Source organism: Musa acuminata, unplaced genomic scaffold, assembly GCF_036884655.1.
Source record: "Musa acuminata AAA Group cultivar baxijiao unplaced genomic scaffold, Cavendish_Baxijiao_AAA HiC_scaffold_944, whole genome shotgun sequence".
Classification (NCBI taxonomy): Eukaryota; Viridiplantae; Streptophyta; class Magnoliopsida; order Zingiberales; family Musaceae; genus Musa; species Musa acuminata.
The window spans coordinates 1-15,000 of record NW_027021163.1 but is presented as its reverse complement, the minus strand read 5'-3'; the positions used below and the strand labels follow the sequence as shown (position 1 = coordinate 15,000).

The 15,000-nt window shown below is 34.7% G+C and overlaps 1 protein-coding gene, 1 non-coding gene and 1 pseudogene across 2 annotated transcripts in view; 1 reads left to right on the top strand and 2 right to left on the bottom strand.

The window, feature by feature from the left end:
* The window catches only part of LOC135665130 (photosystem II CP47 reaction center protein), a 1,945-nt gene extending 264 nt beyond the window's left edge, over window positions 1-1,681 (bottom strand). The window contains exon 1 of the mRNA XM_065177132.1: window positions 1-1,681. This exon is cut by the window's left edge and continues 264 nt beyond it. Within this exon, the coding sequence (XP_065033204.1) occupies window positions 1-1,407 (1,407 nt within the window). The 5' untranslated portion in view covers window positions 1,408-1,681.
* A 5,883-nt stretch (window positions 1,682-7,564) lies between these two features.
* Window positions 7,565-7,638, top strand: TRNAW-CCA (transfer RNA tryptophan (anticodon CCA)). Its single transcript has one exon. It is a non-coding gene; the product is annotated as a tRNA-Trp (tRNA).
* Window positions 7,639-10,942: 3,304 nt separating this feature from the next.
* Window positions 10,943-14,970, bottom strand: LOC135665133 (cytochrome f-like; annotated as a pseudogene).
* Window positions 14,971-15,000: the final 30 nt, after the last annotated feature.

The following is a 15,000-nucleotide window of genomic DNA, read 5'->3' as shown; positions in this document are numbered from 1 at the left end:
ATGCCAAATGTGTCCGAAAAAGAAGAGCAAAGCAAACGTAGCATGGCCAAAAGTGAACCAACCCCTTGGACTGCTACGAAAAACGCCATCAGATTTCAAAGTAGCCCGATCTAATTCAAAAATTTCACCTAATTGGGCACGTCTAGCATATTTTTTTACAGTCGCAGGATCACTATAACTGACTCCATTGAGTTCGCCACCATAGAACTCAACAGTTACACCTACTTGTTCAACACTATACTTTGATTCTGCCCTTCTAAAAGGAACATCGGCTCTAACAATTCCGTCTCCATCTACCAAAACTACCGGAAATGTTTCAAAAAAGGTAGGCATACGACGTACAAAAAGCTCGCGCCCTTCTTTATCTCTAAAGACGGGGTGTCCTAACCACCCAACAGCTATTCCATCCCCGTTGTCCATTGACCCTGCTCTGAATAATCCCCCTTTTGCTGGATTATTACCAATGTAATCATAAAAAGCTAATTTTTCGGGAATTTTAGACCAAGCTTCCGATAAACTCAGATTTTGGGCTAGTCCGGCGCTAACTCTTCGATATATTTCTTGCTGAAAGTATCCCTGATCCCACTGATAACGAGTGGGACCAAATAATTCGATTGGGGTAGTTGCTGAACCATACCACATAGTTCCAGCAACAACGAAAGCTGCAAAAAAAACAGCAGCGATACTACTGGAAAGTACAGTTTCAATATTGCCCATACGTAATCCTTTGTATAGACGTTGAGGCGGACGGACACTAAGATGGAATAAGCCTGCTAATATGCCCAATGTACCCGCTGCAATATGATGAGAGGCTATTCCTCCGGGAACAAAAGGATCAAAGCCTTCTGCGCCCCACGCTGGACTTACGGGTTGTACTTTTCCAGTTAGTCCATAAGGATCGGACACCCATATTCCAGGACCATACAAACCTGTTACATGAAATGCGCCAAAGCCAAAGCAAGCCAACCCTGAGAGAAATAAATGAATTCCAAAGATCTTAGGCAAATCCAAAGATGGTTTGCCCGTACGTTCATCACAGAATATTTCTAGGTCCCAATACACCCAATGCCAGATAGCTGCCAAGAAGCACAAGCCAGAAAACACAATATGTGCCCCTGCCACACCTTCATAACTCCAAATACCGGGATTCGTTACAGTTCCTCCTGAAATACTCCAACCACCCCACGAATTGGTTATTCCTAAACGAGTCATGAAGGGTATAACGAACATACCTTGTCTCCACATTGGATCAAGAGCGGGGTCAGAGGGATCAAAAACCGCTAATTCGTATAAAGCCATCGAACCGGCCCAACCAGCAACTAGGGCTGTATGCATTATATGGACAGAAAGCAATCGACCGGGATCATTCAATACGACAGTATGAACACGATACCAAGGCAAACCCATGGAAATACCCCTTTATCAAAGAAAAATAGACACTATGTCACTTTATTTTATCGCATTGGAAAAGACTATACTATGTATCTAACCTTTTCAGTAGATTCCGTATGAGAAAGGGTTAATTTTTATTCCGTTCCATTGAAAATAATGGAACAATTCTGTTCGTAAGAACAAAGAGAAGCAGATCTATTCTATACCCGATAAGTACCAATACGCAATGGGAGGATTAGTTCTACTTTCGGGAAACGAATGCATAGATACTTGTTTATTACTCCAACGATTGATCCGTTAGTTAAAATTTTTCTTTATTCATTCTGTCTTACTCTATAAAATAAACCTTCCAATTTATGTATAAAAATCTATGTATAAAATACAATAAACAGAAAAAGGGATGAAGACGATAAAGCCATTGTTATGTTTCCACATTAAAGTGAAGTATAGTACTCAATTTTTTCTTTAATTTAATGCCCGTTGGTGTTCCAAAAGTACCTTTTCGGAGTCCTGGAGAGGAAGATGCAGTTTGGGTTGACTTATAGTGCGACTTGTCAGACATATTGGGTTATATGGAATTTACCCGTTCTCTCCCTCGATCGAAATATCCTCTGTTTCGCCTAAGAAATATTGTATTGAGTGAACCATCAATCATTCGGAGCGTGAAGTGCAATTAGATCAATTTATTTATTTTGAGGATCAATTAGGAGAATTTATGGTTGACTTGGAAAAATAAAAATAAAATAAAGTAATAAAGTATCCAGATAAAATAAAGTAATAAAGTATCCAGGCTCCGTTCAGAAAATACCAAATTGGTAATCCATGTAATGTATGATTACCGCTTGTATCATAAACGATTCTTATCCTTATTATAGGAGTGATTTCAAACGTCCAACCAATAACCAACGGAATAGTATGATGAGTACATCGAATGATTGGGGAAAGGCATGAAACGAATTGAAAAAAAAAAGTCGTAACAAAAAGAAGTGGTACTGAGACCATTTGCCCTATATGTGCAAATGGAATTCGGACAGATCTTTTCCCGGAGTAGAACATGAACCTAAAAGAATTGAAAAGGCCCATTCAGAAACAAGAAAATTACATCGTGATTTGAATGTCGATGAAACAATACATCAATGAGAGAGATTTGTTCAATTTCAATAAGTTCAGTAAATTCTTTTTTTATAGGTAAGGAAGCCAAAACTCATCTCATGTCTTTTTAAAAATGGAAGCTTTATTAGAAAAACAAAAACCTATTACAGAAAAAAAAAAAAAAAAAATAGAACTGGAATCGACACATTGATTCTTTTTTCGCAATTTTTTTGAACCGTATGCATCCAAAGGTGCACGTACAGTTCCTAAAGGAACCAATTTTGTCCTAATCAACCGACTTCATCGAGAAAGATTACTTTTTTTAGGTCAAGAGGTTATAGCGAGATCTCAAATCAAATTGTTGGTCTCATGGTATATCTCAGTATAGAAGATAATACTAGGATCTTTTTTTGTTTATAAACTCTCCGGCGGATGGGTAGTATCAGGAATAGCTATTTATGATACTATGCAATTTGTGCCACCCGATGTGCATACAATATGCATGGGGTTAGCCGCTTCTATGGGATCTTTCATTCTGATCGGAGGAGAAATTACCAAACGTCTAGCATTCCTCACGCTTGGCGCCAATGAGTTTTTATTTGAAAAAAAAAGAAAGACTATGCCTTCGCCATATTGAATATGAATAATAAGTAATAATAGCATGGCACTTCGAGTTCGATATGAACAAACCATTATTGTTTTTTCATAACATGAGATTTTGTATCGAGATAGTAGTATGAAACAAAGGTTATTCCGATTTGTTGATTTTATGTGTCGGGGGTACATTTCAGCGTCACAAACCATTTTTCTTCCACACCAGAAGTTTCTTTCTGATATTTATGTTATGGAAGAGTACGAAAATGAAAAAAAAAAAGATCAGTTTTCCTTATTTGATCGTATCAGAAAGGCACTTTGGGATTGCTAAATCACAGACGAGATAAATATATAAAGCAACAGAACCATCATAGTATTTTTGACTCCTACGAAAGGAAGGGTGGTAAATGGATCATTCAACGATCTGAATCAGATGGATTCTCTTTCTTTCTTAGATAGAATAGAAGAGAAGAAAAAAGTAAATTCATTGCGGAGCCGTATGCAACGCACAGAAGATGCCTGTACGGTTGTTCAATTTCTTCTTGTTATTTTTTTTTTATCCCTTACATTAGCCCAATCATACGAGATAGAGGAACCGTTCATGATGTTATATCAATATCAATATATTTAGGGTCATGATTCATCAACCTGCTAGTTCTTTTTATGAATCACGAACAGGGGAATTTGTCCTGGAAATGGAAGAACTACTGAAACTTCGTGAAACCCTCACAAAGGTTTATGTACAAAGAACGGGCAAGCCTTTATGGGTTGTATCCGAAGACATGGAAAGGGATGTTTTTATGTCAGCAACAGAAGCCCAAGCTCATGGCATTGTTGATCTCGTAGCGGTCGAAAATGAAAATACCGGGGATTTCGTGTAAATCCATTTCAAACCATAATTCGAATTTTCTGTGATTTGGTATTGAATAGAAAAAATTCATAATCATCAATCCAATCATCAGGTTAAGATCGATCTAAACCAACCCATTCCATTCTAATTCTATATATACATATATATATATACGACATGCCAACTATTAAACAACTTATTAGAAACGCAAGACAGCCGATAAGAAATGTTACGAAATCTCCCGCTCTTAGAGGATGTCCTCAGCGTCGAGGAACATGTACTAGGGTGTATGTGCGACTCGTTCAGATCATGAGTTCGAACAAATGAGACAATTTTTCCAGTGTCAATGACCGGTACCAATGAATAGGGTAAATGGAAAAGATCTATCATATACCTATATTGTGTATGGAATTTATGGTTTCCATTGGTGCAAATCCAATCACCTAGATTTGAGATGAAAAGCAATTCCCCATTGGTAGCAAATAGTTATCCATTAAGCGGAGAAATAGTATTATAAGAAGCAAAAAGATTATGCGCCTATTGTTAAAAGAGCGGACTAAGAGGGTCAGCTACCTAGCCAACTTTCCTAATTAAATGCGTCACTGTATAGATAACTCTTAGTGTGAAAAGAGTTATTACTCTATAATTGATGGGTAGAGCCAAAGAGTGTGAACTATACAAGTTCACAATACCATTTGGTTAAATGAAAGAAGAGGCTCCGGTGTATAGAGAGGACCTCACCGTTTAAGAAGTAACCATAGAAACGATGGAACCCACTATTTTTTTTGAGTATCATTATAATTTCTTATTTGCAGGTGAAATGCCTGGACGAATAAAAAATTGTGGTCAGGAAGGTTATAGTAGCAAAAGCCATTGGAATTTATATTTTATATATCGGAATAATCCGTTTGTTATTAATCGACCGTGAGAGGGGAAAAGGATGACTGAAAGAATCGAAATCAATTAGTTATTCATTAAGGTTTAATTTGATTCAATGACCAGAGTTAGACGGGATATACAGCTCGGAGACGTCGAACAAAAATTCGTTTATTTGCATCAACCTCTAGAGGAGCTCATTCAAGACTTACTCGAACGATTACTCAACAGAAAATGAGAGCTTTGCTTCCTCTCATCGAGATAGAGGCAGGCAAAAGAGGGATTTTCGTCGTTTGTGGATCACTCGGATAAAATGCAGTAACTCGTGATAATAAGGTATTGTATAGTTATAGTAGATTAATACACAATCTGTACAAGAAGCAATTGCTTCTTAATCGTAAAATACCTGCACAAATAGCTATATCAAATAAGAATTGTCTTTACATGATTTCCAACAAGATCATCAAATAAAGTAGATTCTAAAGTAATATACAGTACAGGAATGATTGAAACAGAATTCCCCGGAGAAGGAACTCCGGGAAAATAGAATAAAAAGAAATTAAGATAGTAATAGGAATGAACGAATATGTTTCAATAAAAAAAATTTTCTCCATTTTTTGTTTCTTATAACACAGGAACCCGCTCTAGATTCTAGGCCTTTTCGAACAAAACATCAATCTGAGCTTGAGTTACAATTGGAGTTTTGAGTCAATTGAAGAGTATGTCTATTTATTTTGGTTCTAGGACCAGTAGTTCTGGGGATCGACTCGGCTCTCTCAAATTGTTTCTCATTATTAAGAAAAGGTAACAAAGATAAAATACGGCTTGCTTTATAGCAATAGTAATTAATCGTTGTTGTTTCAAAGTCAATCTATTCACCCGCCTAGATAATATTTTTCCTTGTTCACTAATAAATCGACTAATTAAACTCATGTTTCTATAATCGATTCGATCCCCCGATCCAATTGGGGGCAAACGCCTACGAAAAGATCGCTTGGATTTACGAAAAGATTGCTTGGATTTATCCATGGTTTATTCCTTATTTCTAAAATTCTATTTCTTTATTCACTTCAGTTCAGATCCGACCAAAATAGGCTTTGATTTGTATACATTATGTATATTATATATCTTATACATTATGTATATTATACATTATGTATATTATATATGTTAAATATATGTTAAGTATGTTAAATATATGTTAAGTTCTTCTAAATATATGTTAAGTTCTTCCTCTTCCTTGGCGAGAGCGCACACGCGTTCTGTTCGATCTATTTCTTTATTTCTCCATGAATCGTATGCTTGTTACAATAGCGACAAAATTTTCTCAATTCTAATCGACCAGGCGTATTGTGTCGATTCTTTTGAGTAATATATCTAGAAATACCTGGCGATTCTTTATTGACATCATTTCGGGCACAACTGGTACATTCCAAAATAACTATGACTCTGACATCTTTACCCTTGGCCATGAACCTCCTTTGAATTTTGGATCGGCTTAACTCTTCTATTTTCGATCCGAGCTGAAGAAGAAGAAAAGAACAAAAAAAATCGATAGAAGTTACTAACTAGAAATGGAATTTCTAAGTATTTCGTTGCAATTATCATTTCATTATATAATGATAATTAATATTATATTAATGGAGTAACAATTTTACTAGAATAATAAAGTAATAATTTAATGGAGTAATAATTAAATAATACAATTTCTTTCTAACTCTCAATTGTTCCTATCCTAAATCTCAATATTTTATTAATATTTATTTTATTTATTATTTAAGTTAAATATCTTCTTTCTATGCTATGATTTCGTGGAACTCGCCGTAGACTGGATCCACATTTTCATTTCTGTTCTCCAAAATTCGATCTTCGATCTACCACATTTTTGCTGAGGTTCAATACACTTTTTTCTTTTCCTTCCTATCCTAAAGAACTGAAAAAATAGGGGCGAAATTCGAAATTTTAGTCACGTGGAATTGTATCTCTAATTTTCTTCATTTCTTCGCATATCAATCAATAACTAGAATTAAAAAAAGGGGAATGACAAGGCATCCGGAAATAACCGATTAATTTCTATCAATAGGCCTGCTAAAGACCCAAACCATAGAGTACTTAGCACAGGTGCCACGGAGAGATATGTTTTTATATCTCGCATTGAAAATCCTCCTTCTATTATGGATTGTAATACATATATGGTCAGATGCTGTAGTTCAAGATCATTTGTATTTTTTTACACGGAATTCCTAACTAAACAGGATTCCTAACTAAAATAGATATGTACAATGAAGCAATAGATTTTTTTCTTTTTTTGTAAAAGAAAAAAAAATCTAATCCCTTGTTCCTGAGCATTACTGATAAATATTAACTTTTTTATACGTTAGGTTTCAGATGTATATAATTCTTTTATTATATGAAACCAAAAGAAGAAATGACAAGAAAATTGTATATAGATGGAGGAGAAAATGACGATATGGAAAACAAGACAGGGATTTTGTACAATGAAACTGTACAACAATTTTGAAAAGGGATGTAGCGCAGCTTGGTAGCGCGTTTGTTTTGGGTACAAAATGTCACGGGTTCAAATCCTGTCATCCTACCTATTACTTCTCCCATGGGCAGTAACGAGGGATTCATTGAGATCGATTAAAATTGGACATAATCTTCCGGTCTTGCATACTATATGTATGCAAGACGTATTGGGGGTAGAAAAATTACTTTTCTTTACAGTACAGTCGTATCTCCTGTCATAAGGATAAGAAAGCGCTCTTAGTTCAGTTCGGTAGAACGCGGGTCTCCAAAACCCGATGTCGTAGGTTCAAATCCTACAGAGCGTGATTCGGTTTATTTGATGTCGAATCACAATAAAATAATTAATAATTTAACAAAACAAAAAGTTGAATTGTAACTTGAATTTGACCTCCTTCCTGCAGGAGGTCAATCAAAAAAAGAAAGAAATATTACTCAATCAAAGGTCCAACTGATCACCACGTCTATATTGTAAATATGCGGTTACGAATAATCCTGCTAAAGTATAGGAATTAGACCTAAGACGATTCCAAATAGAAAAACTTCAATCATTTCGGTTTGTTTAAGGGGATAAAAAGAAAGGTAAGATCTATCCCTAAATATTAATCTGAATTATCCGTGAATCTCAATGACCAAGAATTGGCAATTGATGTGAGAAAGAACCATAGAATACCCGGAATCTCAGAGAAATATTCGTTTTTATCAATTTTTCATTCAATTCATTTCAAATAAGTCGTATCTTGTTCAAACCAATGAATAGAGCTGAGGTTATAGTTAAAGCAGCCAGTAGAAAACCGAAATAACTAGTTATAGTAAGCATGAAAGAGCTAAATTAGATATGTTCTTTTGCTACATATGTTGATAAAACACTTACCTAAGTTTCAATTTTTACAAAATACGACGGCAAGAAAAAATCAATTGACAGAATTAGTTTAGTTCCAATTGAAAATTCTGGATTCATCAGTCATTATAGATAAGACTAACTAAGAGTGACATAGGTAGAAAAATTCGATTCATCTGCTGTGACATTGACCGATCCTATGATTCGGAATCAACAGATTCATTGTGGAATTTGTGAGTTGAATAAAGTATTTGTGAGTTGAATAAAGTAATAGTAAAAGTAAGTAAAATATAAAGTATAAGTAAAAGTAATAGTAATTAAGAACTGTGCCGTGTAACTTCATTCAAAACTTAAATTACTTATGGACTTATACTTAAATATTAAATAAAATATTAAATAAAATATAAGTAATTTAAGTAATTTTGGAATAAAAGAATTGGATTTGAAAATTCCATTTTAATCATTTCCTTTCTATTTCAATAGGATCTAATCCTTTTTGGAACGAACGGCCTGATACTATTTACCTTTTATTTATTTTAACTCATTGGACTCAGTACAGTAATAGGTTGCTTAATTGCCATAACATAATATTTCGAATGAAAAGAAAAAGGTGTCCCACGATCTATCGAAAAAAATAAAACCTTTACTCTATTTTTCATTTTTATATTTTTATTCTTTTTTTTCAGGTCCAACTCGATTCAAAGACGAACAACTTCCATTATCCTTTTAGATTCTATATTCTGTCTTTCCATATCATGGAGTTCCATACTTCTAGTTTGGTCAAGAAAGAACCTTTGTTTTGGATCTAATACAATAACGGTTGCATCACGAATATGGATTGTTCCAACTGGGTTCTGTTTCTTTCATGTTCTGTTTCTTTCACTAATATAGTATATACTATTGTATTTTGTATTACAGTATATTTATTGTATTATACGACCAACCAATTACTTGAAATAAAAAGATTTGAACAAAAAAACTTTTAACCAAAAAATGGGTTTATTATAGATTTCGCATACATATAATTGAATTGTGTGAATATTATAATATGCTTCATAAATTATTAGAAACCATCGATTCACGCTTTTCAAGATCTTTACTTTCTATTATGAATCCAATAATGGAAATCTTATAAGGAATTTGAGTAATTTTCTATTGATCTATTGAATAACATAGAGTTATGCATAGACAAGAACAAAAAAGAAGAAAAGAATTATGTAGCATTTCGGTACCGATCGAGACTGCGTTGCTGTGCCAGAGGAAGGATAGCTATACTGATTCGGTATACTTGAAATAAACCTTTGGTACAAAATTGACGATCTCACAAAGATGCAATATCAGTAGTTTTCCATTTACTGATCCCATCTTTCAAGGAATCGATTCCCTTTTTTGAATGTACAAAAATTTGTGGAGCTCAGAATGTCTGGAAGCACGGGAGAACGTTCTTTTGCTGATATTATTACCAGTATTCGATACTGGGTCATTCATAGCATTACTATACCTTCCCTATTCATTGCGGGTTGGTTATTCGTCAGTACGGGTTTAGCTTACGACGTGTTTGGAAGTCCTCGGCCAAACGAGTATTTCACAGAGAGCCGACAAGGTATTCCATTGATAACCGGCCGTTTTGATTCTTTGGAACAACTTGATGAATTTAGTAAATCCTTTTAGGAGGCCCCCAATGACCATAGATCGAACCTATCCAATTTTTACAGTGCGATGGTTGGCTGTTCACGGACTAGCTGTACCTACCGTTTCTTTTTTGGGGTCAATATCAGCAATGCAGTTCATCCAACGATAAACCTAATTTGAATTATAGAGCTATGACACAATCAAACCCGAATGAACAAAATGTTGAATTGAATCGTACCAGTCTATACTGGGGTTTATTACTCATTTTTGTACTTGCTGTTTTATTTTCCAATTATTTCTTCAATTGAAAGAAAGAAAGAGAATAGTAGGAATTCTCTTATCCATTCGGAAAGATACCATCCTCATAATTATCCATGACTGTTTTTGTCTCTAGCACGACCATTTGAGAAAATGTGGAGGAAAGTAGGGGAAATGGCCGATACTACTGGAAGGATTCCTCTTTGGCTGGTTGGTACTGTAACTGGTATTCCTGTGATCGGGTTTAATAGGTGTTTTCTTTTACGGTTCATATTCTGGGTTGGGTTCATCTCTCTAGTAATCGGATAAACCGGATTGTAGACATGAAAGAGTAAGAAAAGAACTCAACGGGACCTTACCCTCCTTTGTCTAATTAGAGCGATAAGGTCCCGTTGAGTTCTTTTCTTACTCTTATAGGAAGATTATGATCTATTCCATAACATACAAATTGGCCAGTCAACATAATCAAAATATTATATTCGTAGAAATGAAATGACAAAACGGATCCTTTGCTCTGATGTTTCAAACCACTCTATTCTTTTGTTTCTTAATAATGTTTTTGAAGAATGAATCTATTGATTGATTCATAGTCTCTGTTCTTCCTTCCTCCATAATATTAACTCTTATGAAGAAACAAGAAAAGAGTAATCAATGGATTTTCTGAATAATACAATATTATATAGATTTCTACGCATGAGACATCCTGCAAATAATTTCTATACTAAACTACTAATAGAACTTACTCTATAGAACTTACTCTATAAAACTCTATAATATAATTTGTTTGAATAATTTCTCTTGAATAATTTCTCTAAGTTAAAAGTTTAAGTTAATTGAAGAAGTTCTATTTGCTCAATCAATTATTCAGTTCTATTTGCTCAATCAATTATTCCCCTAATCCTTTCTCTCTTTTTGTTTGTCCACAACTTCCTATGAATCTAACCAAAAGAGTTCTGGTGGACCCGGAAAAGAAGGAATGGTAATCTTTGACGAACAGGAGAAAAAATCATTATTATTTCGATATAAGACGACACAAGAAAAAGGATTTTCCGCCCTTTTCTTGTGTCGAATAGAAGACTCGTAAGACTAGTAATCCCTCCTAAAAGGATTTCTTTCTTTCATTTTTCCCATCCTTGCTCTGTATTCTCTTTCTTTGTATGTCTATTGTCTATTACTAAGAATAGGATACAAGTAATGAATTCCAGACATCCCGCAAAACGAAAAAAAAGTATAAACAAAGCAACCAAAAAGGTTTACAGATTTTTTGATCATACATAATTGTATGGATCAAAAAAAATTCGGCGCTTTTTACCAACTTGATGTTAAGGAATCTCTGCACCTAGAAATTCATTTCGTACAATTGAACCTTTTCAAACTGTTTCTTTTTAAGAACCAAAAAAACTTGTGCCAAAATAACAGATGCCAAGAAGAACAAAAGACCTTGGACCCGTAATGGGTCTTGAAGCACTATTTCTGCATCTCCCTGACCAAAGCCTCCCACATTGGGATTGCTTGTTAATGGTTGATCAAGCTTGATGGATTCACCCTCTGAAACAAGAAGTTCTGGTCCTGGAGGTATAATATCAAACCACTTGATGTCCATCCGATGCATCAACTATGGTTATTTCATATCCCCCTTTTTCTTTACGTACTATTCTGCTTACTATACCTGCTGATGTAGCATTATAGACTGTATTGTTACTTTTGCTACCATCAGGATAAATCTGACCCCTTCCTCTGTTCCCACCTACGTATATGGGATATTTTAAGAAGTGAACGTCTTTCTTCGTAGCAGGGTCGGGGGAAAGAATGGGAAAGACGATTTCACTATATTTCTGACCGGGAACAGGACCTATCACAATAATATTTCTTTTGTTGGGACGATAACTCTGAAAAGACAGATTTCCTATCTTTTCTTTCAACTCAGGAGAAATACGATCAAGGGGGGCTAATTCGAATCCGTCGGGTAAAATGAGAACAGCCCCCACATTCAAAGTCCCCTTTTTACCATTAGCAAGAACTTGTTTCAGTTGCTTATCATAAGGGATTCGAACAACTGCTTCAAATACAGTATCAGGAAGCACAGCTTGCGGAACTTCAATATCCACGGGTTTATTAGCTAAATGGCAATTGGCACATACAATTCGTCCCGTTGCTTCTCGCGGGTTTTCATAACCCTGCTGCGCAAAAATGGGATATGCATTTGAAATAGATGCCCGAGTTATTACATATATCATGATCGATACAGAAATGGATCGAGTCATCTCTTCCTTTACCAAGAAAAAGTATTTTTTATTTTGCATGTCCAATCATTGATCCCCGAATTTCTACAATAAATTAGATAGGTAGCTAGTATAGTTCCCTATACACGAGTCTGTCATTGTACTGGAATAATTGTACTGGAATATAGGACGAATACCTTGAACAGATAAAAGTATAAAGAATTAAGTCAAATTGAAAATACTTTCTTTATACACGAAGAAAGATTCTGATTTGATTGATATAATAAGATCAAATGAGTTCTTTATTCATTCATTGAATGATAAATTACTACAAGCGAAGGAGATACACGATTTAAAAAAAGGAAGATCCAATATTTCACAATTGTATCTAGAATAACTGGAAAAGTGGAAACAAGACCAGATATAATTTGATCGTTATGATCCAATCCAAAATCGTTGTAGACCGAACCAATCATTAGTTCCCAACCATGGGTCGAGTGAAATCCGATCCATAAATCAGTAACTAAAAGAATAGAAAAAGCTTTTATTGTGTCACTTAAGTTATAGAGGAATTCCTGAACCCAAGAATTAAGAATGACGAGTTCTTCATTACTCAGAATAAAATAACCACTTAGAATAGCGAAACAGATTATATTTGTCGAGAAATGCAAAATGATATGGAGATCATATTCATTGTGTGCTTTGACTAATTGTATTGTTTCCTTGTGTATTTTCTATATGAAGTTTTTGTATATGCGTTTCCGGGTACTCCTTTATCATTTCGTCCAATAGGAATAGTTCTTCTAATTCTATGAATCTTTCCAGAACGTTTTTCTCTTGAATATGATTCAAAAAATTTTCGGATTGCCTGGTATTCCACCAATTAGTAACCCAAGGTTCCAGACATTTATTAAATGAGAAAGAGACCCACCAGGGCAAAAATACTATAGATGCGAGATATGGGAGGGAGGCCGATGCTTTCTTTTTTTTCATTTTTTTTTTTTCTGTGAATTGAATTGTTAATGACCTGCTTCATTCGTTGACTCTATCTGATCTGATATTTCTTTGAAGCACGAGTTGTATAACAAGGTATTGACCTATGGGTCTATTCCTTTCCTATTATTGTGTAATAATTTTATTTTTTTTTTGATTTAGAAGGAATATAGACATAGAATAAGAGTTCTTTTCGGATGAAAATGAGAAAAAAAGAAATAAATATTATTCCAGATATCTCAATTGGGCAAATTTGAACCAATTTTATTTTCATTTGTTCCTTTCGATGAATACTCGAAAACCCACTTGAAGTAACGAATCGAGTTTCGAGACGAAAAAACTCCCCCTGGATCAATTAATTCTTTCGAAATGTTTCACCGTCTAACCAGAAAAGGGTATCAATTCCAAATCTTGGGCCTAAAAAGATGAATTCTGTATTACGAAATACATGTTCGGATAGGTTTGATGAATTTATATCTATACTTATTAGATTAGATTCGTTAGTTAGATTAGACCTTTTTCTAGTATAAAAGAATGAAGAAACTTCAGTTGTATTAAAAGAGGAATTAGCAAGTTCCTTCCCCCATCTTGAGAAAATATTTATTCTTCATTTTATTCTTCACTTCAGTTCGTTTCAAAATACTTCAATTGGTACGCGCAAGAAATAGGCCAATTCGGCAGCTTTTTGTTCAATTTCTCGTGGAGTAAAATTCTCATCAGTACGAGTCAAGGGAATGGCTCCTTGGCCTCTGATTTCCATATAAAGGACACGACGAGTATAAAGACCCTCTTTAACCTCTATTCTGATTGATTGGATATCTCTCATAAAGAAGCGAAGGAAGATGCGACGATTTATTCCAGGAAATCCCCAGCGAAAAATACACACTATTCCTTCTTTTCTATCGAATCGGTCATAACCGCTACCTACATTCCACGAAATTGTGCACCACAAATACGAGCTAATGAATAGACCCGCGATCCGTAGAAAGACATCACGATCCCTTGTGGAAAAAAAAATGATTTGCTGAGATGTAAATACGGGTATCAAATTCCTACCAAGATAACTGGAAGTTCCAACCACTAAGAATCCTAGTGAACCTAAAAAAAGGATACAGGCCCAGCAAAAATTACTCGTTTTTCGAGACCCCGTTATAAGTTCTATCCATATATGTTCTGATCGCCAATTCATACTATACTAGATCCAGTGCATTCGATTGGAATTGAGCGAATAACCCAAATAAATTTGACTTTACCTTTCTTGATCCCGAAGTAACTTTCATCAACTAGCACTATTCTGATGTGAAACATTAGGAGAGTAATTGGTTAGATACATTGACTTTCTATTTAAAATATTCACTAATCCATTTTGAACCAGCTATATTCACATATACATGCATTTATGCAGATATCATATATCCGCATAACGATTCTTTCATTTGTGTGTTCGGAAAGAGCCACATATCATACCATATTACACGAGATAAATATCTGTATTATCATCCAGTGTTGAAATAAATTGATAAGATTCGGTCCCATTGGGTCTAGACAATCTTATTTTTTTGGACATGAAGAAATAAGGAAACCATTGCAATTGCCGGAAATACTAGGCCCACTAAAGGCACAAAAATAGAGGGTAAGTTGGGATCTGTCATAGAATAGGTGCCTCAATTTAATATTTCTATCTGTTTTAATATTTCTATCTATTAGAAAGATATCTTCTTATG